Source organism: Anastrepha obliqua, chromosome 2, assembly GCF_027943255.1.
Source record: "Anastrepha obliqua isolate idAnaObli1 chromosome 2, idAnaObli1_1.0, whole genome shotgun sequence".
In the NCBI taxonomy this organism is placed as follows: domain Eukaryota; kingdom Metazoa; phylum Arthropoda; class Insecta; order Diptera; family Tephritidae; genus Anastrepha; species Anastrepha obliqua.
In genome coordinates, this window is record NC_072893.1 from 60,992,425 (window position 1) to 61,019,805 (window position 27,381).

General features: G+C 35.6%; 4 protein-coding genes across 7 annotated transcripts in view; 2 read left to right on the top strand and 2 right to left on the bottom strand.

The window, feature by feature from the left end:
- The window catches only part of LOC129239709 (syntaxin-binding protein 5), a 76,412-nt gene extending 70,425 nt beyond the window's left edge, over window positions 1–5,987 (bottom strand). For 2 of the 4 annotated variants that reach the window (XM_054875454.1, XM_054875452.1), the window contains exon 1: window positions 5,765–5,987. The gene's annotated coding sequence lies outside the window, so the exon portion shown is untranslated. The remainder of the gene's footprint in view (window positions 1–5,764) is intronic. The other 2 variants (XM_054875455.1, XM_054875456.1) reach the window with 1 other exon arrangement.
- A 1,654-nt stretch (window positions 5,988–7,641) lies between these two features.
- Window positions 7,642–9,986, top strand: LOC129238939 (probable ATP-dependent RNA helicase DDX10). The gene is made up of 2 exons (XM_054874183.1): window positions 7,642–8,001; window positions 8,055–9,986. The coding sequence occupies exons 1-2, from the start codon at window positions 7,714–7,716 to the stop codon at window positions 9,909–9,911; spliced, it is 2,145 nt and encodes a 714-aa protein (XP_054730158.1). The 5' UTR covers window positions 7,642–7,713; the 3' UTR covers window positions 9,912–9,986.
- Window positions 9,987–11,649: 1,663 nt separating this feature from the next.
- Window positions 11,650–17,693, bottom strand: LOC129237596 (heat shock protein 60A). The gene is made up of 4 exons (XM_054872428.1): window positions 17,516–17,693; window positions 12,409–13,779; window positions 12,156–12,341; window positions 11,650–12,088 (listed from the first exon to the last, which is right to left on the bottom strand). Exons 2-4 carry the CDS (start codon window positions 13,777–13,779, stop codon window positions 11,924–11,926), a joined length of 1,722 nt encoding a protein of 573 aa, XP_054728403.1. The 5' UTR covers window positions 17,516–17,693; the 3' UTR covers window positions 11,650–11,923.
- A 4,467-nt stretch (window positions 17,694–22,160) lies between these two features.
- On the top strand, window positions 22,161–25,741 carry LOC129239141 (thymosin beta). Its single transcript, XM_054874463.1, has 4 exons — window positions 22,161–22,309; window positions 24,913–25,049; window positions 25,107–25,220; window positions 25,446–25,741. The coding sequence occupies exons 2-4, from the start codon at window positions 24,920–24,922 to the stop codon at window positions 25,583–25,585; spliced, it is 384 nt and encodes a 127-aa protein (XP_054730438.1). The 5' UTR covers window positions 22,161–22,309; window positions 24,913–24,919; the 3' UTR covers window positions 25,586–25,741.
- Window positions 25,742–27,381: the final 1,640 nt, after the last annotated feature.

Genomic DNA, 27,381 nt, shown 5'->3' on the forward strand with positions numbered 1-27,381 from the left:
TTATTCAAAATAATCCCCTCTGACCTCGACACACTGTTTTGGGCGATCTAAAAGCTTTTCGAAAGAGTGTTTCACTGACCGGAATGTCCTTCAGGATGTCGGTACAAGCCTTTTGGATAAAATCTACGGACGCAAAACGTTTTCCTTTGCCCAAATGCAATTTCCCGAATAGGTAGAAGTCACAGGGAGCCATATCAGGCGAACTCTCTGCGTGATTGATGGTTAAAATGCGATTTCTAATCAAAAAATTAGCTACAAGAGTGGATCGATGAGATGGTGCTTTATCATACAATAAACGCCAGTTTCCCCCTTCGCGGTATTCAGGGCGAATTCGACGAATGCGATGCAGCAAACGCTTCAAACCGCCAAGAAAGAAAATTGCATTGATTGTTTGGCCCGTTGACACGAACTCCTTGTGGACAATTCGCTTGGAATCGTAAAACCAAATGAGCATCGACTTGATTTTAGACTTCTCCAAACACGATTTTTGGGTGGTGGCTCGTCTGTGGCCTTCCATTCGCCACATTGTCGCTTAGTTTCAAGTTCATGTTGGAAACACCACGTTTCATCACCAGTTACAATGTTGTAAAGGAATTTCTCGTCTTTTCTTGCCTTTTTAATGGGGTCTTTCGAATATTGAGTTCTGAGCACTTTTTGGTCCTCAGTTAACTTGTGCGGAATGAAACGTGCACAGATCTTTCGTATGCCCAAATTATCAGTTAAAATGCGACAAATTGATGTTTTGGAGAAATTCAACTCCGATTATATGAATTTCAACGATCATTTTTGATCAATTTACAAACAATTTCGATGGAGTTTTCGGTAATTACTGATTTTGGGCGGCCCGTATGTTCATTGTCATTTATGTCCTCACAACCATCTCTGAAACGTGTAAACCACTTATCAACTCTGGCACGAGATAGACAATTATCGCCATAAACTTGTTTCATCAATTCAAATGTTTGGGTAAACGTTTTACCGATTTGAAAATAAAATTTGATATATTAGCTCTTTATTCGAAACTCATTTTTGTACCGATGACACAAACACACTGATACTTTAAACGCAATAACTTTGCTTCCATTGAACCGAATGTCACCAAGCTTTCACTGGGAGTCAGCTATGGATGTAAATTCCATCAATAACCTTTTTATGATGCCAGTCCTGTTTATTTTGGACTTCACCTTGTAAAACATCAGTATTTAATGAATTTGTATGTTATTTTTTTAAAATCATGCTGTAAATTCATTGTCAATAAATTGTTGTTATATCAACTTCGGTAAAAAGGGTTACGCCTGAAAATATGCAACATATTTTAATAAAAATTAACATTAACATTTTCATGATCTTTATCAGAGAATTCATAAATATGTTTAGTGACCGCTGATTAGCGGTGGGCACAGAGTCTCTCCTGACCCTCCTACATCCCGAAAAATTCACTATATTTGTAATAAGACGATACAGAATGTCATACAGCAAGTAAAACCGTCACTTTACTGATACGAACTTTTAATTGCCAATTCATTTCAAGAAATGCGCCTGTCTACTGACTGACTCCGTCATATTATTTGCATTTCTTGGCTGTTTTTTGTAGGGATTTACGATTTGGAAGCCAACATTCGACGCTTTAATAGGCAGTTAGAAGTAAGAGAGCGTAGTAGAAAATTTGGGCTTCATAAGAGGCAGTCGAGGTAGTCATATAAACGAAATTATTTGAAACATGCAAGCTAATAAACTTAGCCGGTAGTTCTATTTATTCTACTATTTTGTGTTTTATTACTCTTAAAAATGTTGAAGCCATATAAATTATGCTAAATTTTGATATCATCCTATAATAATTATTATTGGTTAATTATATATTATATTATTTTTTCTACCCTTTATAGTCCGTAATATTTGTATTTTCATAGGTATTTGTTACATTAAAAAGGTTTGTATCCTATGGCTTTAATTTTTCATTTAAATATCTCGTGTTTTGCCACCATTGCCGAATTCTTGAAGGCATGTCCCGTGGATGCCTGCATCGGAGGCCAACCGCCTCTATAACAGACGATCTGACAAAGCATTCTTCATTAGCGCCACATTGTACCCCTTAAGAATATAATCCCTGTTAAGGAGAACAACAAAATACTCGTCAAATAGTTTTTACTAGAACACTACCATAAGATCAACCAAGAACGCGCTTGCTGGAAACTAAACCATCTTCCGGACATATCAGAGGGAACAAATTGAAACTTATTAACGTGGTCCCGAGACAAGTATTACAGTTGAAGTGTGAGATACTGTGTCAAATTAAAGTAAACATCAATAAGAAAACCCCGCAAAACGCAAACCACATTTTAGCATGCCCTGTCAATCTATCCAAACAGCCCGGACCCACCAATTGTCCTCGATAACAGTTAATACAAAGTATAGCTACAGTAATACTCGAAGTATTTATTATTTTATTATAACTTCGCTGCCTATCCAAGCAGTTGCCGCCACGCTGCGCAAAGTTGCATCTCAGACAATGTGGGAATTAGAAAATCAGCCCAAACTATTAGCCCAGAGATATTTGGTGTCAACTAAATTATATTTTTCCAAGACTGAAGAAGACCTATCAAAATTACAAATTTATATTAATCTGTTACTTTATAAAGGGGTTTCCAATAAAAGGTATTATTTTGAATAGCTATTTCGGTAGATGTCCCTTTTGAAGCTGTCATTTTTTGATACTTAACAAGTAGAAACTACGCCATTAAAAATGGAACAATACACGCTTAAACAATGCATTGAATCTATTAAAATTCACTATAAAAATGGTGAAAATTTGGCAGAGACGGTTCGTAAAACTCGAACATTTTTGGGTCATCGTGAAGCACCTTGTCGGACCGCAATACAGAAATTGATGAAAAAATTCGATGTGTTGGGACAAGTAAGTGATGTGAAGAATAAAACCCGTGCACGTCACTCAAGAACAGTCGAAAATATTGCTGCTGTAGCCGAAAGTGTTGAAGAAAACCCAGGTGTGTCCATTCCTCGTCGTTCTTTGGAATTAGGCATTCCACAAACGTCATTAAGATTTGGGTCTTAAGGCTTATAAATTCCAGTTAACACAAGAACTCAAGCCGGCCGATCCTCAACAATGTCGTGTATTTGCCGATTGGGTCGTTGAAATGCATGAAAATGATCCGGAATTTCATCGAAAAATCATCTTGAGTGATGAAGCAAAATTGTCGGATCTGGGGCTCAGAAAATCCAAGAGTTATTGTTGAAAATCCTCAACGTGTGACTATTTGGTGCGGTTAATGTCCGGCGGAGACATTGGACCTTACCTTTTCGAAAATGAAGCTGGAGCAACAGTTACGGTGAATGGATTGCGCTATCGACAGAAAATTAAATATTTTTTATGACCAGAATTGGGTGGTATTGATCTGGGCAACATTTATTTTCAACAAGACGGCGCTACGTGCCACACAAGCAACGAAACCATTGATCTTTTACGGGAATAACACCTCTCATTGGAAAACCCTTAGACTGTCCTTGGTCGCCCTCAAGCCGGCCGATCATCAACAACGTCGTGTATTTGCCGATTGGGTCGTTGAAATGCATGAAAATGATCCGGACTTTCATCGAAAAATCATCTTGAAGGATGAAGCAAAATTGTCGGATCTGGGGCTCAGAAAATCCAAGAGTTATTGTTGAAAATCCTCAACGTGTGACTATTTGGTGCGGTTAATGTCCGGCGGAGACATTGGACCTTACCTTTTCGAAAATGAAGCTGGAGCAACAGTTACGGTGAATGGATTGCGCTATCGACAGAAAATTAAATATTTTTTATGACCAGAATTGGATGGTATTGATCTGGGCAACATTTATTTTCAACAAGACGGCGCTACGTGCCACACAAGCAACGAAACCATTGATATTTTACGGGAATAACATCTCTCATTGGAAAACCTTTAGACTGTCCTTGGTCGCATATAAATCCGGGTGACAACAGCAATATGATTATGTAAAAGTGATGTCACTTACATACAACCCATATGTGCTAGTGATGTCACCTGTGTTCTGTGATTGTTACGTGTAGTGTGAGAGTAGTGTTAACAATGTCGCAGTTGTCTGGAAGAGTAAGCTGAATACACTCCATACACAACATCTTGCAACGGAGTACGCCAACAAAAATATTACAAACAAAGTTTACTATTAAGGGTGCCTTTATTGTTTAATGCGCAAAGCTGATCCGCTAAACGATGATTATGTTGGAAGTGGGTTGCTGCAGCACCATTCAACAAAAATCCCTCCCCCTGTCCCCCTGTGCTCCAATATCGAGGACATTTTGGGCATGACCATAGTCCATAACTTAGCCCTATGCCACACATTGCAGTAAACGGTGTGTTTACATGTGGAGGCTATATGTTATATAAATATAATATAATATACATATATAAATATATGTCCAAAAATTAACAGTATATATACAAAAAGTAATTAGGCTCATAAACATTTCTAATACATAAAAATAAATAACACGATAAAGAAACATGCGTATGTTTGTATGTACATGTATGTATTTACATATGCAAATATACCAGTGAACATGGAATCAAAAGCAATGACGATCAATTACTACTAAGACAGGTTTTTAGGAATGTTGCTGAACTAACAATTGATATTCTGGCATTGATTCGTAACGTAGGCCTTGAGGTTCGTATGAACAATTATGAGACGATGATAATGAGAAATAATGAGTTTATACATGCGAAAGCTCACTATCAATCCCAATTGTCTGTGACTTCGCATCATCTCATTATTACCGAATTCCGCCCCTATTGCAGAAGATTTACGAGTATGTAGATATATTTAAATAAAGCATTGACTTTAAAATGGGAGGCAATTAAGACTGATAGCGTTTAATACGGATTGATAGATTTTTCGATTTCGTTAGGCTTACCAGGAATGCCATCACATACGTTGTCAATCAAAGCTGGTGCGCCCATAATTCTGCGCAACATATGTAAATCTACCTCTATTATGTAATGGGACTACAATCGCAATAAACGAACTGATATTTTGATTCTCTTAAATGCTTTGATTTCCATTTGAATTCAAACATTTCCAATCCACCGTTTATCTAGCTCCTCAGTGGCAATGATCAAAACACAAGGGCAGTCACGAAACATTTGTCAATTAAAGCTAGTAAATCCGTGGATTTCTCACCGTTAAATTTATTATTTCGTTGTTGTTATAACAGCAACTACAAAAAAGTGTTTGTGTAAGTCTGTTGAAATGATAGTCCTTTGTACGATAGCATAGACCAGATGGTATTTAGAATATTAAAACCACTTTGATTTCAATATTGCACAGAATTCAAAAAAATTTATTTAAACACATTAAAGTTTTTTTTCCAAATCCTAAATTTTTTATGATCAAAACATTGCAAATGCTTTCCAACTGCTTAGTATCACGAAGAATATAAACAAAGCGCGAAACTACTAATATTAATTAGATACTTTTGACAAGTCTTCATGTATGTTCCGGTGTTACTGGATCTGTGTTACAACGTAGAAGGGTCAAGTTTCATATGTACATATGTACATGTATTTAGAGTACTCATAATGTCGTAGCAGGTCTGGCATATGGATTTGTATATAACGTTTTCACGCCATTACATCAACACAATTATGTACGAACAACTTTGCAACAAGAGAGATATGAATAGAAAGAATATTAAGATAAAATATCATATTTTGCTGATAGTGCAAGTCAATTAATTGATCAGTACCTTCTTCCGCAAAAAAAATTATTTGTTTACTTTATATATATCCGCAATTAGTTTTTGCAACATAAACTTTTCACATCCGATTTGTATGACTTTTGTTTGCGCCACAAACATATTCGTTTATCAATCGATTGGGTAATTATATTCAACGCTATTATTTGTTCTGCAATGATCACATATTCATTTCACAATTAACTAATTTCCAATTGGTGCAATATGATGTCAAAATAAATTTTGCTCATGAGAGATGCCAACTGCAAATTAAAATATATAATCCGCTTGGCTTAAGACTTAATTAGTATCGACTTAACTTAAGAAATTGGCAACGATTACTCAACGCGTTAATGCTTTGTTTTTGAGTCTTCTTTTATATCTGTTAACTTCTTTACAAAAACGATTTGTACATGGACACATTTCTTTTTAAGAATTATATAATCGAAGATATGCGAAGCCCGAATCTGTATTTTACGTATACGTTAAGAGCTCAGTAGATCCAAACCGAATTTAGGTAACTTAACTTAACTCTCCCTCAACTTGTTATATGGAAAACTGTGTTAATAACCGCGGCGGCCGCCGTAGCCGAGTGGGTAATGCGTGACCACCATACTAAATTCAGAGAGAACGTAAGTTCAAACCTCGGTGAAAGAACAAAATGAAGAAAAAGTTTTTTCTAATAGCGTTCGCCCCTCGGCAGGCAATGGCAAACATCCGATGGCATTTCTGCCATGAAAAAGCTCATAAAAAACAATATCTGCCGTTCGGAGTCGGCTTGAAACTGTAGGTCTCTCCATTTGTGGAATAACATCAAGACGCAGACCACAAATAGGAGGAGGAGCTATTCTAAACACCCAAAAAGGGTGTACACGCCAATTATATATGTATATATATATGTTAGTAATTAAATATATATATGTTAGTATTTAGTTACAACTTAGCTGAACCTAAGAACTTGTGGATTTTAGATTCTTTCGGCCTTACGTAAAGAGAAATGATTGTAAAAAGAAGGAAAGAAAAGAAATATTAAAAAAAATATATACACACAAAAAAATATTGCTCACCAGTATCTGCACAATCCATTGACCGTATTGTAATTGGGGCATGCGAAGCTAGTATAAAAGTCTTAAAGAAATATTTATAGGTTCATTTTCATATATTATTTATATATATATATTATATTATTATACATATTTTATATATTAGTTCTCTTCTATTCGCCATTTCCATGATCGCTATCTCTATGCTCGATTAACTTGGCGAAAAATTTGCATGCGAAAGCAACAAGAAAGATATCGAGTAGGATTCGCCGTTAGCGAGTATGGTTATTACTCATTACACTGATATAATTCACTGCCTTACAAACAGATGTAATTTAAAGCGGCTCTATTCCCGCGTTGCCAATATATATTCTTTTATATCAGGAGATTCATCTATTTGCCATTTGCTAACACTTGGCAAAAAAATTGCCCTATTACCTTAAATTAAACTTAAAACTTATTAAATTAAAATACAATTAATACGACACCAATTTTAGTGCTCCATAATTTCGGACATATTTGTGCGTCACTACAATTTTCACATTTCTTTTGCAACCCGTTCTTGTACAATGCACTTAATGTAGTCGTTTTAACGAAAACCACACAATGCTCTTGATTTTACTTCAAACTTTCTGCCGAACAACGCAATAGCTGTACAACAAGCTCATTAACTAGCTCACCTGCGCCTGCAATGTATTGTATTTGTGTCTATATTTTCATGTGTTTCCGTTATGCAATTATCAAATTGCTTGATATCGTACAATTATTAAACAATTGTATAGTGTGAGTTCACTGTAAAATAGAAACTCGATACCGATAGTATCAGTGGTTGTTTTCCATCGCTATTATATATATAACCGCATGTAATTGAACGTCCTCGTGAACTATTTACTTTGTTTATACCACACAATACTAAAAATGAAGAGTAAAACTAAAAAAGGAAATAAGGCAATTAGTAATATCCAGAACAACAATAGTGAAATCGAAGAACTCAAAAAGAAGTATGATTCGATGCCGGCTGAAACTGAAATTAAAAAATTTATGGATATGCCGCTCTCTCAAAAGACTCAAAAAGGATTGTCGGAATCCAAATATATTGTTCCAACAGATATACAGCGGAAAAGTATATTGCCAGCATTACTCGGAAAGGATGTAATGGGAACTGCGATAACTGGAAGTGGAAAAACACTGGCCTTCCTCATCCCCGTATGTAAATGAATTTTTATTATTTTATCTAAATTACAATTATGAGTTTTCAGGTTATTGAACATTTATACATGAACAAATGGTCACGTACCGATGGCGTATGTGCGATTGTTATTTCACCAACGCGCGAGCTAGCGTATCAAATATTCGAGACATTAAAGCGGATTGGAAAATACCATGATTTTTCTGCTGGACTCATCATTGGTGGGAAAAACCTGAAGTTTGAACGAAGAAGAATGGATCAGTGCAATATATTAATATGTACGCCTGGTAGACTGCTGCAACATATGGATGAAAATCCATTATTTAATGCAAGTACTCTTGAAGTTTTGGTATTGGACGAGGCTGACAGATGTTTGGATATGGGATTTGAGGAGACCCTTAACTCCATTGTTGAAAATTTCCCAACAGAGCGCCAATCATTGTTATTTTCTGCTACCCAAACTAAATCTGTAAAAGATATTTTGCGACTTAATTTACGTGACCCAATTTTTATTGGTAGTGAAAAAACTAAGTCTGAGGACATAATACCGGTATTGTTACAACAAAACTATGTTGTAATTAAATTGGAGGATAAAATTACAATGTTGTGGTCATTTTTAAAAAATCACCTTAAGCAAAAGATTATTGTATTTTTTTCCAGTTGTAAACAGGTGAAATATATCTTTGAAATATTTTGTAAACTTCGTCCTGGTACCAGTTTGCTGGCTCTTTACGGCACTCTTCATCAAGATCGAAGAATTGCAATATACAATGATTTTACACGCAAAAGCAATGTTGTATTATTTGCTACCGATATTGCATCGCGTGGTTTGGATTTTCCAACAGTAAATTGGGTTGTGCAAATGGATTGCCCAGAAGACGCAACACAATACATACATAGAGCTGGAAGGACAGCGAGAAACCAGGCGCGTGGAGAAAGTCTCCTTGTCTTGACACCTTTCGAGGAGCCAGGCATGATAAAAGAGCTGCAAAGCCGAAATATACAAATTCAAAAGATACATATTGATCCACAGAAACTCTTTTCACCAAGATTGAAGATAGAAGCCGCTTTAGCACAAAATACAGAACTGAAAGCAACCGCGCAACGTGCCTTTGTATCATATATTAAATCTATATTCCTTATGAGAAACAAAGATATATTCGATGTGTTCAAATTAAATCTTGAAAGCTACGCCAAATCACTTGGACTCGCTGTTACTCCGAGAGTACGCTTTCTAGAGCGGCTATTAAAGAAAACCACTTCCATATCAACAACTTTGGCTGAGCCAAACGGTTTTATTCAAGAAGATTCTGATAATGAGGATTTCTTTAAAGTTAAACGAATCGATCACGAACTTGTAAATGACACAAATGATGTTGTGGTAGATCTTCCTAAAAAAAGCAAAGTCTTATCCAAAGCTGCTGTGGCGAAAAAAGCGATAAGAAAAAAAATTCAAGCAAATGAAAAAATTAATTTCGATGATGATGGCAATGTTATAATTGATAAGAGAAAGCAACTGCAATCTGAACTGCCTACGGAATATGAAAATAATGCTGGAGGAATAAATATTGAGGTTGCGAGAAAAATTTTATCAGAAGAAGATAAATTTGATAAAGAACGATTTAGAGAACTTGTTAAAAATCGTCATAAGAAACAAAAAGATAAGTTGAAAAAACTTGTTGACGAAAACTCCCAAAGCGATTTCGAGGATAGTGCAAGCGATAATGACGTGGATTTATCCTGGTTACCAGATCCTGATAAAGTGTACAATTCAAACCAAAAGCCAGATGAATCAAAAGAAACATCTGAAAGTGATAGCGAGGAAGACATTGAAGAGCCTTCCCATAAAAAAGTGAAGTTGACTTCGAAACTAACATTAAATGATGCTGAATCGATAGCTGCACAACTTTTAGCTAATAAAATGTAGTTTCTATACAAATGGTTTAAATTTAGAATGTGTAAATATTGGAAAAAAGTAAAATTAAATTTACCATCTACACATTCATTTTTGTTCATATCTATTGGGGTTGAGGTGAAGTAAAATTTCGTGAAATTTTCGAAATTTATTATAAAGGATTTAAGAATTTAACTTTTAGTTCGATTACAATCACAATAGGAAGCTCTACCACATTTAATTTTTTTAACTCTTTACTGCGACCAGTAAGATTTATGGTATGGAGAAGTAAAAAAGGTAGTAAAAACACGATTAAATACACTGAGGCGGGGCATTTCCACGACAGTCGGTTCTACGTTACCAGAATAATCCCACTTTTATCTGGACAAAAATTGTCACTTCAGTAGAATTTTCCAACAACAGCCTCACAGTGTGGTGCAAGCCTAAGTTCCATAGCCTTTAACTCTTCATTGATTGTGTGTTGTCCCATTGCCATTAATGGCTCAGGTCTTATTAGTTTGGGTGCCACCAGCCTCCCCGTTTCCGGTTATGCTCTTGTAACTGAAGACACCTATTAGCCGAATGATTGCAGTATTGTTACTCTTTTCAACTCTAATGCCAAGTCAACTCAATTGTACGGCTGCGAAACTTGAAATCTTGCAGCCACAGTACTTCGCATCTTCTGGCCCAAAACCATATCCAACCAAAACTTGTGGGTTATGACGAACGAAAATACAATGCGACTGTAGCCGACGCAGAGGCAGACTATCACTAACCTGGAGAAGAACCTTAGAAACGGAAATAGCAAGGACAGACAAGAGTTAGAAAGAACTAAAGTAGCTGGCGTGAGGCAGAAGCGAATGGAAGAAGCTTGTTGTCGCCCTTTGTGCCCTCGCAAAAGCATAGAAATTTATACATATATAACACATTTTAAGCAAACATTTCGGTAGCATTAGACGTTCTATTCGCAATAACAATTTGCTGTCCATTTCCAGCACAACAACACACAACATTAAAAAATCCTCGGCGTAATTAAAATGAAAGATGAAGAGTGAACAAAGTAACAGTTTCCTGAGCTTTCCCTGAAGATTGTTGGTATTGAAATAGTTTTAACATAGCAAAGCTGAAATGAATTCGAGTGTCTGCCATTGTCGACCGAAGGGTGAACGTTTTTTCGAAAGAAACTTCTGCTATCATTTAAAGTTTTATGTATTGTATATAGTGCACTTCGAGCTCGGAGCCTGGGAGTTTTCCCTCTTCTAGAGTTTGGCAATTAAAAATTGTCTGATATTCAGTTCAAGTTGCTTCTTGGTCTGCCTGAGAATGCTAGATGTTTGCGATTACATATTGTTGTTGTATTGACCTTAGCTATACGATTTTCAAGCTATATCATTTAATTGTACTAGTTCGCCAATTGCCTTGAGAACTCTCTGATGTTACCTACAATTTTTCCTTTATCAGCAGTTGTAAAATATCGTATTTGTTGCCTCGTATAGAGAGTATTATGTCCAAAATGACTACAATTTCTTCTTCTTAGCGGCAGCAAATCGAAAAGTAAGCACGTCACCAAAAATTTACTCAAGCGCGATGCTTGATGGTATTAACATTCAACACTACAACAAACTCCAATACAGTCGGTTCTTCGTTACCTGAATCACCCGGATTTGTATCCGGCCAATGACTGACTTCAGCAGAATTACCCAAAAATTTATGGGGAATGTTTTACGCTGTTAGGACAAAACACAAAAGCGACCAAACAAAAAATTACAAATTATCATTTGACAGAACTGTATGTATTTCAACGATTTATTTGCGCGTTAGTGCGATTAGACTACAGTAGTATCGTTTCCCGCTGTGCATACCCGTTCAAAAATGATCAGAGGCACCGTTTTTGGTGTTATACAGTCAAAACAGCACCAGTTCGATGAAACTAATTTATAATTTGTAAGTGTTTAAAGCTACTAATTGTATCTCATTAATTTACATATATAACATGTAAAATTTAAACATATTTAACAATGGAAATGATTAACATAGAAGATATTTTACATCATTCCTCCCATTCCACCCATTCCTCCCATACCACCCATTCCGCCCATTCCACCAAGACCAGGAGCAGCCTCCTCTTTTGGAATCTCAGTCACGACGGCTTCAGCTGTAGTCAGAAGAGAAGCCACGCCAGAAGCATCAGTGATAGCCGTGCGAACCACCTGCAAAATTTTTAGTTTAGCATTCTCAAGTATTCATAACAATTTGCTATTATAATGTATTTTTTACCTTTGTTGGGTCAATAATACCCTTTTCAATTAAATTTCCATATTCTGCCTTGAGTGCGTCATAACCAAAGTCTCCATCTTTTGTTTCAACCTTAGCTACAACCATTGCACCATCTACGCCAGCGTTTTTAGCGATAGTCATGCAAGGCATTCGAAGAGAACGGCGAACAATTTCAATTCCCATATTCTAGAGAGTATATAAAAAATAAATAGATGTATATAAATAAACAAATCAATATTAAGCTAGTACTAACTTGGTCCTCGTTAGCTCCCTTGAGGCCTTCCAATACTGGAATACATCTCAGAAGAGCAGTGCCGCCTCCAGGAACTATTCCCTCTTCTACTGCAGCGCGTGTAGCGTTAAGGGCATCATTAACACGATCCTTCTTTTCGTTTACTTCTACTTCACTTGAGCCGCCTACACGCAACAAAGCCACACCAGAAGCTAAACGAGCTAAACGTTCCTGTAATTTTTCCTTTTCATATTCAGAAGTTGTTTCATTAATTTGGTCTTTGATTTGGTCCACGCGACGACCAATATCTTCCTTTGTGCCCTTGCCTTTGAGCAACAAAGTGTCATCCTTGGTAATGACAACCTCTCCAACTTTGCCAAGATCATTTAGCTGTACATCTTCCAACTTAACCAAATTTGCGTCATCCCCAAAAACAATGCCACCTGATGCAATAGCCATATCAGTAAGTGTAGACTTACGGTTATCACCAAATCCGGGTGCCTTGACCGCTGCAACCTGCAAACCTATCTTAAGTCGGTTTACTACAAGTGTGCTTAGTGCTTCGCCATCAATATCTTCAGCAATTATAACCAAAGGTTTACGTTGGGAATTAGCTAATTCAAGAGCGGGGATAATACTTTGAACTGAAGAAATTTTCTTTTCGGAGAGAAGAAGTAATGCATCTTGGAATTCGACTTTAGCACCCTTAGATGAATTGATGAAATAGGGGGAAATGTAACCTCTATCGAATTTCATGCCCTCAATTACTTCCAATTCGTCTGAAAGAGTTTTGCCATCTTTAACTGTGATAACACCGTCACGACCAACTCTCTTCATGGCTTCGCTAATGAGGTCTCCAACATCTTTGTCTCCATTAGCAGATATGGTTGCTACTTGTGCAATCTCTTCGGGGGTATTAACTGGACGAGACATTGCTTTTAAATGATCTTTCACAGTGTCCACGGCAAGCATAACACCACGACGAATCTCTACTGGATTAGCTCCTTTGGAGATCTTTTCAAATCCTTCTTTTGCAATAGCACGTGCTAATACCGTTGCTGTGGTTGTGCCGTCGCCAGCCTCCTCATTTGTGTTATTAGCAACATCTTGAACAAGCTTAGCGCCAATATTTTGGAATTTATCTTTCAACTCGATGGATTTGGCGACAGTTACGCCATCCTTAGTTATTTTTGGAGAGCCCCATGATTGCTCAATGATAACATTCCGACCTTTTGGACCCATGGTAACTGCCACAGCATCAGCCAGAACATCAACACCTTGCAACATCAGAGCTCGTACCTCTGGACCAAATTTAACATCTTTGGCAAATCCGCGGATCGTCAACTGGCGGTGGATGTTAGTACGAGCAAGTCTGAGTGGTAAACGAAGCATCTAAAATAAATAGAAATTATTTGTCGTAAGAAAATTCACAACACAATTTATTAGTAATGTAAGAATTGTTGTGCTAGTTGGAAAAATATTTTTAACTCCTGCATAAATTGTTAAGCCTGTTAAGTAATGGCATAGAATTAATTTAGCGGCAGGCTCAACATTGAGATTCGACTATCAACTTTCATATCTCTAGTGTGACCTAAGTTCATGTCGCAGATAAGTTCGTTATGGATTTAAGAAAAAGACGATTACTGCGAAATATGTTTTTCGAGATCTGGCTCTGATATATTAGAAAACTTAAGTAAGCTAATTATCGAAATATGAACCACGTTTCATAACCTTATTGACAAGTAATAATTCATTTGATTTTATTAATTTTTTTTTATAAAAACTCAGTTCATTCTACTTCAAAAACCAAAATTTCTACAAATATTTAAAACAAATTCAAAAAATAGGCATAGGATAAACTTGTTTTATCATAATTTTTGTGAAATCGCGTTCATTTACCCAAAAATCTTGAAAAATTTGCAATGAGAGAGCGCAATATAGGCATTTCATTTAGAGGGGAAATTGCAAACTGGTAATGGAGAGATTTTAGGCAGCAAGAACTTACAAACAAGAAAAACAGCAAAAAAATTTGCGACATATGGTTGCATTTTTGTCAAACAGAACAAAAATTTGCAAATCATTGCTAATTAGTATATGGAGTGTAAACATTTTTAGTTGTAGATAAGCCTTAGAGGCCGGGTGATTTCTTATTCCAAATTTTCGCCTGAGGCGTGTTTTTATATAAAGGAGTATTTTCCCGTTTTTTTCTATTTGGTGGGGTACAGTGCACTAGACAGGGCTAGTTTACTGGGGCGGTAGCCCTTGGTCGGGAAAAACCCGAGTCATTCCGGTAACGTAGAACCGGCTGCCATGGGAATGTTCTATTTGGTCTCTATATCTGATGACATATTTATATACAATAAACTGAAAATTTGGAATGAAAGATTCCGATATATTTTTTTATTATTGTATTATAAGATTTCATAATAATTCAAGTAGAGAATATGTCCCCATTCCAAACTCATCGCTATACATAAATATACCTGCCATATTAAGTAACTGACCCTTGAACAAATTATAAAATATCAACAGTGCTACATTTCAATAGAGTAGTAATATCAAGCATCTTTTGGTTATTTTTTCATTTGGCAATCAAACATTATTACATATTTATTAACAATATATTTAAATTATCACTAATATTTACCAAATGTTTTGGGCAAATACAATTAAAACATATTTCGTTCCCACAATCGGTTCTACGTAACCGGAACGACCCGGATCTACATTCGGCCAAGGACTGTCACCTCAGCAGCATTCCCCGTAAACGTATGGGGAATGCTTATGCTACTACAACACCAACACTTTGTGTAAAGAAAATGTGAAATTTGATACCTAAGTATAATAAGTGTATTTAGTGATAGAAAAGAGCAGCATTATAAATGTTTTTGAACGCTGAAAAACAATCTTTCGCTCTTTCAAATTATTAGAACTGGAGCCAATACCTCTATTGGTAGCTCCTTGACTATTTTTGATAAATTTTTTCCATATGCCTCAAAAACAGGATAATTACCAAAACCCAGTAACGAAGTTTCTGAGAATAAGCCAAAAGTCGCTCTGATAGAGGTTAATTTCAAAAAGTACAAGAACGCACAACTAGTAAGGACTAGCAGTTTTTAATGGGGTGCAATCTAAAAGGTACATAATGAAAGGCATATCAATTACCAATCAATTGACCGCAAGTATGAGGATCCATTTGAAAATTTGGTTAATCGAAGCGATTAAATACATTATCACTGGGTGTTTTTTAAGCTGCATGACCGTGGTTTTACAGCTGAAAATGGCAAATTGTTGACATTTCGGTTCAGTAAGTTTTGCCAAGTCGTTATGAATCATTTAACGCCAAAAACCGTTTCCAAATTGTGGAAATTTATTTTCAAAAATTCATTTCTTGCGAAATAAGGAAAGAGCTACCGTTACGGTGAATGGCTGAATGCTGAAGGTATTTTTGTTCCCAAAAATTAGTCAGCTAAACATCGCCAACCAGACGGCGCAACTTGATATACGGCGCGCTTAACAATCGATTTATTGCAATATTCAAGCTACCCTTGACGCCATATCACCAAAATTGGACTGATCGAATTGACCACAATATAATAAAAAAATTCATTCCAACAATATTTCTGTTTTTTATTGCCATTTTAAGTTCTCAAGAATAAAAAAAAAACGATATTAACAGTAATAATTTGCTAGCATTTTCATATTTTTTTGTTTTGCTACTACAGTGACACCTCTCTCGGCGAATACTTAACGTCAGTCAGCTCGGCACATTTGTACAAAACCGCGAACAAAACAATGGTATTAGCTCTGAAAATTTGTATCCTATATCATTACCACAAGCTAAATTTTTTGAAACACAGGCCAAGTGACGTTGTTGTTGTTGTTGTTTTAACAGTAATGGTAGCCCCAAGTGACGTCGGCATATCTGCCAAATTCTCTCAGAGTCGAATAACGGTTTGCTACGTAGTACACCTTCAAAAATCTTTTCACAGTGAGCTTACACTGTATATAGCCAAGTGTGCTTTCGCTATTTCGAACAATTGTTGCTACTTGGAGGGGTGTTATTTTACAGACATATTTTAAAAAGTTGTTTGTAAATTAAAATTAAAGTAAAGAGATGCTAAGAGTTTCAAATAATATAAAGTGTTTGTCAAACCAAACCAAACGAGAACGACAGAACAAATTTAAAAACTTTAACTTAAATAAGCCGAAAATTACAATCTTCATTGTGAAGGATTAGTTTAGTAGACACAAATGAAGTGATAGTCGTTACCATGTAATTAAGTGTATAAGTGACGGAAAGTGTGCTATCAGCATTTCCACTAGTCTTTTTCATCTGTTCAAATAGTATCTTTTGTAGCTGTGATAATCAGCGGTACTAGCAGCGACCTAACTAGACCTTTTGCTACAACAACAACCTAATGACCGATTGGGAGAATGATAGCAAATAAGTAAGAAATTTCGATATCAAATATAAAGTGATTCCGAGGTAAGCACACAGAAACAGTTAAAGAGCTCGGAGCGCTAAACTTGTTTTCCCCCTTAATTTCGGATTTCATAAGGAATTTTTAGGTTACGTCAGCTACAGTTTAAAGTTTAATACATCGACTTCATTCGAGAAATTTCTTTTTATAAGTCATTTTCTTTGAACAGAATTGTACAAGTTCCCTCTGGGCATTACTAAATTTTACTGCATAACAATGTGTTTGGTGGTGGCACCAGCCCGACTGCGAACATGTGCTATCAAAGCATATTTAATCCATATGTATGTAGTTAATATTTCAGAACAATGCCGCTTTCCATTCGAACTTTTTTCACTTTATATACAAAGAAACACATATATCATTATCATATTCCTCTATTATTAATTATTATGACATTATAACTCAATCGTCCTGCTATTAGATGTAGTTCTCAACTTTTAGGGAGTTGCACTTAATTTTGGCATCTCCTTTCGAGCTTAACAATGCAAATTAAGATATTTTTTTGGTTGTTGGTTTAAAGTTATGTAGTAATATATGATTAGAATGAATATATGAATTTTATCAATATTTGATGGAATATTCTAGATACACCGGCGTTCACCGGTATAGAAAAATTATGTAATGTTTATTAAGTCACTACTTACATTGTTTTATTATTTTTGTCTTCCAATAAGATTCGAAATTATCTATTTAAAATTAATAAATGCCAATATTCGTGCACTAAAACGAGCAAATCTAAAACCCAATAAATGCTCCAAAGCTCCAAGTCTACTAGAAAAATCTGAGCACACCACGTTCGGGACAGTAGCAAAGAATCGAATAAGGTTTTTTAGAGTTGCCTGCCCTTCTAACAGAAACATGAAGTTTATTTATCGATTTTAACCCTCCTGTAGCATCCAAATTCAACACATGAGATTTTGCTTTCCTGTAAATAACACATACGAGTTGTCAAAATTGTTTAAATTGATTATACCATATACCTTCATTTATGCTGAAGGAGAAAGTGAGGAAGAATGTAAAAATAAATTGTTGGCTGGTATAGAAAAAGTCACTTAATGGTTAAAGATGAACAAACTTAAATTTAATGAAAAAAAAAGCATTAAGAAAGTCAAATACGTAGGAATAATTATTGATAACGAATTAATATTTAATGTCGGACGGATGCAACGGACCCATTATAACAGGCATATTAGCTGATTTGCTTACGTAACAGGGGATGTGATGGCGGTTTGTTTACGATAAAGGGTAGTAAAAACTGAAATTGTGTTGGTGATGGATAAAAAAATAAACGCAAGGATGCTCATGTTATTGGTTTACATTGTCAACTATAGATAACTAGATGCGAAACTTCACATGGTGAATACACCAATTGAAGCCAAGTGCTTCTGCACCTAATATGTCCAAAGTAGAGTAGACCGTCCCCTTCCTCTGCTACCACCTGCTGGTACCGCATCGTATATTTTTAGAGCCGGAGCGTTTGTATCCATTCTAAGCCGCTGGACCTTTATCCGCTGCGTTATGTCTATGTCATCGTAAAGCTCATTGTTCCATCGCCTACGATATTCGCCTTCACCACCGTGTAAAGATCCAAAAAACTTCTACATAATCTTTTTCTCAAACACTCCAACGAACGCCTGAGATCCTGACATTGCAAGCAGAAGTACAAAATTAGTGACGGAGGCGTACCAGCTATGACTCAAATGTATTCACCTCTTGTCGGAAACCGAGGGGCAAAATATTGATCCAAGCTTTGCTGAGCATCAATGTTACTGATAAAATAAAAAAATAAATAATAGGCGCGTACACTTCTGTTAGGTGTTTGGCCGAGCTCCTCCTCCTATTTGTGGTGTGCGTCTTGGTGTTGTTCCACAAATGGAGGTACCTACAGTTTCAAGCCGACTCCGAACGGCAGATATTTTTATGAGGAGCTTTTTCATGGCAAAAATACACTCGGAGGTTTGCCATTGCCTGCCGAGGGGCGACCGCTATTAGAAAAATGTTTTTATTAATTTTACTTTCACCGAGATTCGAACCAACGACCTCTCAGTGAATTCCGAATGGTGATCACTCACCAACCCATTCGGCTACGGCGGCCGCCGTTACTGATAGCGTACATTAAAAATCCAGGTCACCGTAGGTAACAATAGTCCCCCACTATCGGCCCTACGTATCAACTCAATTAGTTTGACCGATCCATGATACATTCCAATCGGTCATGAATAAGTCGAGGGGCAACGAAGGTTTCAGATTTTACAACTACTTCAAGTGATCTCGCTCTATTTTATTGTTGCGGACTGAGAACCCAGCCTGATTTATATTAATTAGTGGGGATTGTTGTGTTTTTAGCTTCAAATATTACAACAACCCATAATTTCTGCGCAGTTAGCCTTAACCGTCTTTTCTTTAAAAAGTAGACCCAGTTCTATCAGTCTGTATAGTTGGGTCTATGTCTTATGTATTTGATCATATGCCTCTACTCTAGAGCATGCATAGGATCCCCGTTAAAGAATTAGGTGATTTGTCATTAGTAATGACTCATTTCTCACATATTACCAAAACCAACACACAAAGAATTCCCAAATGTATTCTAAAAGATATTTTAACGCGTAGTTGTCCTATCGTTACATCAAAAAGCTATCAAAAATTTTCTATAGCGGATATATACCGACGGCCAGGCCCGATGAGAGGGTGGGGGGGGATCGGGTACTTTTTCCCCCGGGCCCGGAGTTTTCAGAGGGGCTCGGACTCGAGCGTAATTCCAAGAAATTTCCTGCTTGAAAAAATATAGTAAATTATACTTCTACCAGAGTTCCGTCAAGACTTTTTTTGGTGTCACCATATCGATTGTTATGATCACGATTACGAAGAATAAATATAATATGGTGATACAAAACAGTCGAGTAACAGGATTGGCCACTTTGTATTTGGAATCTGAGTTAGCAAGGAAACTCGACTTCGATGATATTATAAGAGCTTTTGCCTCAGCTAAAGCAAGAAAAGCAAAATTCTAAGCATCGTGGCAGTCATTTTCAAATATTTGTAAGGCTCACAAAATGAATAAAAAATTTTAACTTTTTTCAGCTGCGGTTTTTATTTCAGACCTGCTGAAGAGTTTTCTAAAATTCATTTTAATCAATATTTCATAATTAATTCTATCAAAAATTTTAACAATGAGTTTTTCAATGTTTAAATGTTATATCACTATAACATAATACGCATTTTAATAAATAAAAAAAATTTGAATAGGTCCGCATCTCAAGTTTCCCCCGGGGCCCGAATACTCTCTCCACGGCCCTGCCGACGGCCACAGTAGAAAACTAAAATTGTCTAAGCACAGTTCATTAAAATATCTTCAAGGAACAAATTATTTTGTGAACATATTTTTTTACAGCATGGCGATTTTTGCACCACTTGATAAAAAACAATTTCGGTCAGATATCAAATTGGAACAAATAAATTTACGTACCGTTGCGATAGAAAAAAACAATTAATTTCAATATAATTTTTTTTGCTGACTACAACAGTACCAAAATACATAAACGATTTAGAAATTCGCCCTATTAACACAATGTAAGTATATGTAAATTCACTAAAAATGATATATTTAGCTTCGTAAGATATTCGTTTAACAGATTTTAACGATTTTAAAATATCTGAAACTTACCTTTCATATATAATTTTTGGGATCGAATTTGCTAAGCTTTGAAATATTATCTGACCAATTTCATCGCAAACTTCTTAAATTTTCATTTTGAGCTCCACAACTGTACAATAAGTGTGATGGGGCTTTAAATCGTATATCTTGCGAACGATTATGCTCCAGGTTTTCCAAAGGATTAAAATAAGTACTACATGCTGGCCGTTGCAGAGAAGGGATACGGTCTCTCCACCCTTTCTATAAAATTGATAAGAGCATCTTCTAATATTTCGTTAAAAATGACCGAGAACAAAATAAATTTGGGTCTTTCCAGTTGCAGAAAAAGCCCCCGTCTACAAAGGATCAGTGCTAGAGCAAAACCATCAAAGAGGTGTACTTGTTATTTGAATTCTCCAGACAACAAAAAATATAAAGTAAACAAATTTTGACAATTTAGAGAACATATTATATCAGCTGTTGCTTTCAATTGATTCCATTCAGCTGTCCATTGCATATGCGAGCGAATTTTAGCCATTCTGTGACGTGGTGCGATTTAAGAGAGTGCTTGCAAGGTGGCTTTTTCCATTTAATGCAAGAAGTTTATAGCACGGTGGACAGAATACGAAAACCGCTACTTTATTTTTCGCGATTTCTACAACCGATGACGTCAATGATGCGAATAAAAAAAGAAGAAAAGTTGCTTATTTTGTGATTATTCAGTGAATGGATTGGTGAATAAAATTTGTGACTTTTAGATTAAACAAAAAAAAAAAAAAAAACAAACAATAAAAACGAAGTGCCGCGCGGCAAATTGTGAAAGCAACAATTATAATAACTAGTAACACCCGTGGTCGACAATTCGACCAATAACAATTCTCACTGTAAGTAGTAGGCACAATTTAATTTCAATTTAACTAACAATACGAGCTTCTCCTCCTATTTGTGGTGTGCGTCTGGATGTTGTTCCACAAATGGAGGGACCTACAGTTTCAAGCCGACTCCGAACGACAGATATTTTGTATGAGGAGCTTTTTCATGGCAAAAATACGGAGGTTTGTCATCGCCTGTCGAGGGACGACCGCTATTAGAAAAATGTTTTTCTTCATTTTGGTGTTTCATCGAGATTCGAACCTACGTTCTCTCTGAATTTCGAACGGTAGTCATGCAGCAAGCATTCGGCTATGGCGGCTAATTGAACTATACAATGTGATAAAATATGTAAATTTTTTTTCAAGACTTGGTAGCGATCCATCAAAATTATTTTAAGATTTTCAAATTTCCGTTGGAAATTAGGAAGTTATTTTAAACAAATCGATTTCATGTATATTTTTGTACTCTATCATTCTTGGTATCGATACATTTTGATAAGGTAGCAGTCATGCTTAAATAATAAATATTTTTGGTACTTGCCTTTGAATTAGGCTTTTTCAACTTAAAGCTATTTTTTTCTGAAATGTTTCAAGTTAGGAGCCAATTATTAAATTTTGTGTGTTGATATACAAACAGTCTTTTTACATCGTACCTACTACCCTACTAAAATCGTTTCTAAATGTTTCGCATAAAAATGCTTGATGGGTTCCATTGCTTTACCGATAGTACCAAAAGGCAATGTTTCCTTTCCGCCGGGAAGAGTAGCATTTATGCTTTCGCTTTCTTTTTTTAAATTTCTTCCGTAAAGTACATTTTGAAGTTGGAGTATTGAGACGTGAGTAATCGATCTTTAATAAAGGAGTGGCCAAAAAGTAGATAGCTTGTTAAATTTTGTCATAGGCTTTTAACACAAGAGTTGATTAATATACATGTAAGTATTGTTATACAGATTTTATTTAAAATGCTAGGAATTATTCTTGTTATTGCCGGTGTTTTGGTCTTTTACAACTTGGACAATTTAAGAAGTATTTATTGAGATAAAACGGAATACATGAACAAAACTATTGAGATTTATTTAATTTTTATAAAAGAAACGTTAGAAGGAATTGTGTAAAATATACATTCTTTAGTTTTTCTGTTTAACTGCATCGCCTATGAATCATTTGTACATACGTATAAAAATTTATACATACATATGTACATCCGTAATTTGCATTACCGAAAAATATACGAACATACATGTGTATGTATAGAACAAAAGCGTATTGGGATTGGTTTGGAGTACTGCAGTCGGTTCTTTGATATCAACTTGTCTCAAACTACCAGTTTTTATGTGGGTTTTAAAGGGTGAAATTGAAAGCCGCCGGGTAGGAGTGAATAAAACTGCCTTTTTTCGAATAAGAGGGCGATGTAATTTAATAATTTGATCTTGTCAAAAATGGTAAATAAAATGAGATTATTCCTCTAATAAACCTAATTTCTTGAGATATCTCTACAAATATAGTGGAATCGGAAAGGCAGTTGAATCTCAATATATGTACGTAAATGGTCACGCTAAGCTAGCACATACATGTGTACATTCGTACCAATTTGATTGAGCCGACTTTATTTGTGCAATGATATACTGCAATGAATTCCTGACGTGGAGAAAATGCTCGGGCAAATATAAAGCAGAAAAGTCACATTTACAGACAAATAAGGCAACTAATCTGAAGTTTGAAGTTTTTTTGGTTTGGAAAATAAAACTACAAAACTGCATTGCATTATGAGCAAACAAGTAAAAAAAAACGATTCGATTAATGTTGTTGACTCAACAAATTTAATATTATCGTTGCATATGTATGCAGATAACAGTCGATTACATATTAAAATAAAGTTACCTATTCATACCCAATATGTGACACACCCTATGCAGGCATGAAATACATTTAAAGTTAAATATAAATAAATACATTAATCGCAAGTAATTCTATTTTTCTTAGCATCTAAAACACCGTATACTAACTAACAAAAAAAAAAAAAATTACCACTCGCTCAAACTCAGATACTTTTGTTGGAATTTCATAAAGCAAAGTTTATTCTGTTTTCATGGTCAGAAATTATCAAAATAACTTTAGAATTTTTAGCATTTTTAGCACTATTGTGAGTTTCATTATTTTGCCGATGATTACAACGCGGTATAGTTGCGATTACAGAAACTGGGGAAAATTTTCGGTAATAAAATTTACCGGTTATAAAATTATTATCAGTAAAGTAAAATAAATTACTGCTATTTCGGACTCTACGTAGTCAAAAAAAGAAAAAAATACTGTTCTAAATTTGTTAAACTGGGATTTAAGAAAACCGCAGTAATTTAGTACCTGGATTTTAGCGTGGAACCAAGTTTAAATTTAAGCCCACCACAGCCTGGTACCAATATTGGTTCTAAGCAAAATATAAAAATAATTTCTCATTTTTAATATATGGAGTATTAGAAAATATCATTTGGTTGGTTTTGAGCCCAGGCCCTATCGAATGGTGGCCATGCAGAAACCATTCTCAATCGGTATGCAAAGGTATGTGAGAAAAAGAAAAATATTTTTGTATAAACCGATAAATATATGCACATTTGTGCAAAGCTGGTTCTTACTAAAACATAATAGTTGGGAAGGTGATATTGATAATTATCAAAAACTCTCAGTTTTTGGCGAACAGATGATCGATCGAACAGGCTAGAATTTATGTAAATCACAAAATTGAATTTAGCGTACCTGGTAGTATTCGCCAGGTGAAGCTATTCGTGAAGCTTTTTTAAATTTTCCATATTTCTTATTTCAATTTTAATTTTCAATGTAATAAAAAAAGTATAAGCCGTACAAACAATTTTTGTTTTTGATGCAAATTCGCCAGAATTTCCTTGCTGGATATTATTTACTGGATCACTATCCGAACTAAATTGATTACGGTAGTAAAGAAAATAAAGCCAGTTATAAAAATCAGTCTCTGGGTTTAACAAATACTCCATCTTTACGTAAAACCTAAGCAAGATTTTCGGTACACTGAAGTAGCGTTCCCACGACAGTCGGTTCTACGTTACCGGAACGACCCGGACTTATATTCGGCCAAGGACTGTCACTTCAGCAGCATTCCCCATATATGTATGGGGAATTTTTATGCTGCTACAAGAACAACAACGGCCGACGTTTCGCCTTATATATTACCCGCTGTCCTTTGTGTTGGAAGTTATGTGGGAACAGGAGGAAAGGCAGCTACCAAAGGTCGCTCATAATAACTAAGGGAAGAAATATTATTGGAGAAATAGACTTATTGTACTAAATATATTCATAGGTATTTCTAGATCACGATAAGAAGCATTTTGATGTCGAAATTGCACCCATGTCTAATGAGAAAAGGCTAAGGCATTCGCAGATTTCTCTTTTTGGTGTTTTTAATATGTAAAATTGGTTGAGTTACACTTTTTAGTTAATATTTTTATAGATCTAACATTTCAAATCTATATGAGCCAATATTTTACAGAATATTCAATTTTTTTAGATACAAAATGGCATCTCCCGCACTTAAAGACCTCCCCAAAGTAGCTGAAAACTTGAAAAGTCAACTTGAAGGCTTTAACACTGATAAGTTAAAGAACGCCAGTACACACGAAAAAATTGTACTCCCCACTGCGGAAGGTAATTTTTTATAAATATATATATTGCAATATATTTAATCCACTTTTACCATTTTAGATGTGGCTGCTGAAAAGACCCAGCAATCTTTAATTTCTGGGATAGCAGCTTTTGATCCATCAAACTTGAAGCACACTGAAACTAATGAAAAGAATCCCTTGCCCGATAAGGAAGGTAAGATTATTGTGAACTAACATTATTACTACCAACATCACTAAGATTATTACTAGAAATAGACAAACAATATTTGATATCTTAAAGCACCTGAATCCCAAACAAACAAAAAATATTTAAAAAGGCAAAGTAGAGCTGTAGTATATTACGTATTTACTTGACGAAAAAACCCATTATTGAAAATGAGCTTCACTAAACCTTTATTTTGTACTTTATTGTTTACAGCAATCGAAAAGGAAAAGGAAAAGAATCAACTTATTTCTGGCATTGAAAATTTTGATTCTAAAAAATTAAAACACACTGAGACATGCGAGAAGAATCCTCTACCTACGAAGGAAGTTATTGAAGAGGAAAAGAAAGCTTAAAATCAAATCTGATAAAGCATTCACTTAATTTTTTATTGAATGCTATACTTTTACTCATTCCTAATATATAATATTACTGAAAGAGATACTACTTTATGAGAGGAATTTTATAATTTTGCATATTTATAATAAATATAAAAAAATCATAAAAAACGTCCGAATATTTTGCAGGTTGTTATATTCATATAAAAAACGGTATGTAATGCGTAAGTTTGTGATCCATTTGGATTAGTTTACCTTTTATAAGTGAGAAATATTGTAAGGCAACGATATTTTTTAATCTGTTGGGACTCAAAATCTAACAAAATGAGTGTAAAATAGGCCACTTTTACAAAATTTGTTTTATCAAAACCAGAAATGTTTTTCATAATATTTTCTCATCTAAAAGTGTACACAATAAAGATAATTTGGTGAAATTTGTTTTGAAGTATTAGGTGAAATAAAAAGTTCTGATAAAGAGTCGGAGCAGACATCCAAAAATTTTGTTAGCCGTTTATTGGCTCAAAACAGTATCGTGTGCAATAGCTAGGCCATTCGTCGACAATCAGCAGACCAGCATGTAAGGTATGCCTTCTGGGTTCACGTTGGATAAGTTAGACGAAGGCGATCGGTGACTACACCGCACTGGCAGGGCCTAGTGAACTGCTACAACAACTCATTGCTTAGGAATTTAATATTAGGCAGAAAAATGTTTGGAACTATAGAGAAAACTATCAGACATGTTCTGTAAATCCTACGATTTCAAATCAACGCGATTTAAGAAACTTATTTCGAAGTTTTTTTTAACGAAAAGGCAAAAAATTTGCACCAATCACGACATTACTTTCAATAAACTTACAGTTCGTGGATCACAGCTCTCATTTTGAAGTACGTGCTCAATATTTTAAAACGATGCTCAGGCGTATAGCGATCTGTTTCGCACCGCGGGTGGTACTTAGTATTTCGGATGGATCCAGATGCAGTTGAGTTTTATTTCATGTTTATTAAAGAGTCGTTTTGTTGGTATATAAGAGTTAAGTTTTTGCCGTGAAAAAGCCCCTCACAACAACATCCAGACTCACAACACAAATAGGAGGAGGAGCTCGGCCAAACACCCAAAAATAATGTACGCGAAAATTGTATATATATGTATATAAGAGTTAAGTGACTGAAACTTTCATACGATTATTCATAGATAGATCTGTGCTTCTCCCTAATACCAGCAGTGTCTTCCAGGCGGAAGTACTGGCAATTGGGGAAGCTTGTAGGCTACTAAACACGGATTTCTCTTTTAAGGCCAATATCGCTATTCTTTCGGATAGCCAAGTTGCAATCCAGGCACTGGAATCGGCTACAACAACCTCTAAAGTGGTGGAGCAAAGTAGGAATAGCCTCACCACCTTGAGTGAAAACCATAAAGTAACCTTAATTTGGGTACTGGGTCACCGGAACATAGAAGGTAACGAAAAAGCCCCGTGTGACTCGTATAACACTGGCACAATTACGTTCTGGATACTGTAGCAGGTTAAACTCCTACATATCCAGAATCGACCCCGACATACCAAACACATGTCCGGCATGTGAAGGTACCCCACACGATACTAACCACTTCTTCACATGCCCCCTCAAACCGACTCATCTAACCCCCCTCTCCCTCTGGACCCAACCTGTCGAAACAGCATGTTTCCTGGGCCTACCCCTAGATGAGCTAGACGAAGACGACCGATGATATGCCTACACAGACAGGGCTACCTATGGTGTTAAAACAACAACAAAAAGCCGATGAACTGGAAAGAGGGGGATCTGCCATGAATAAC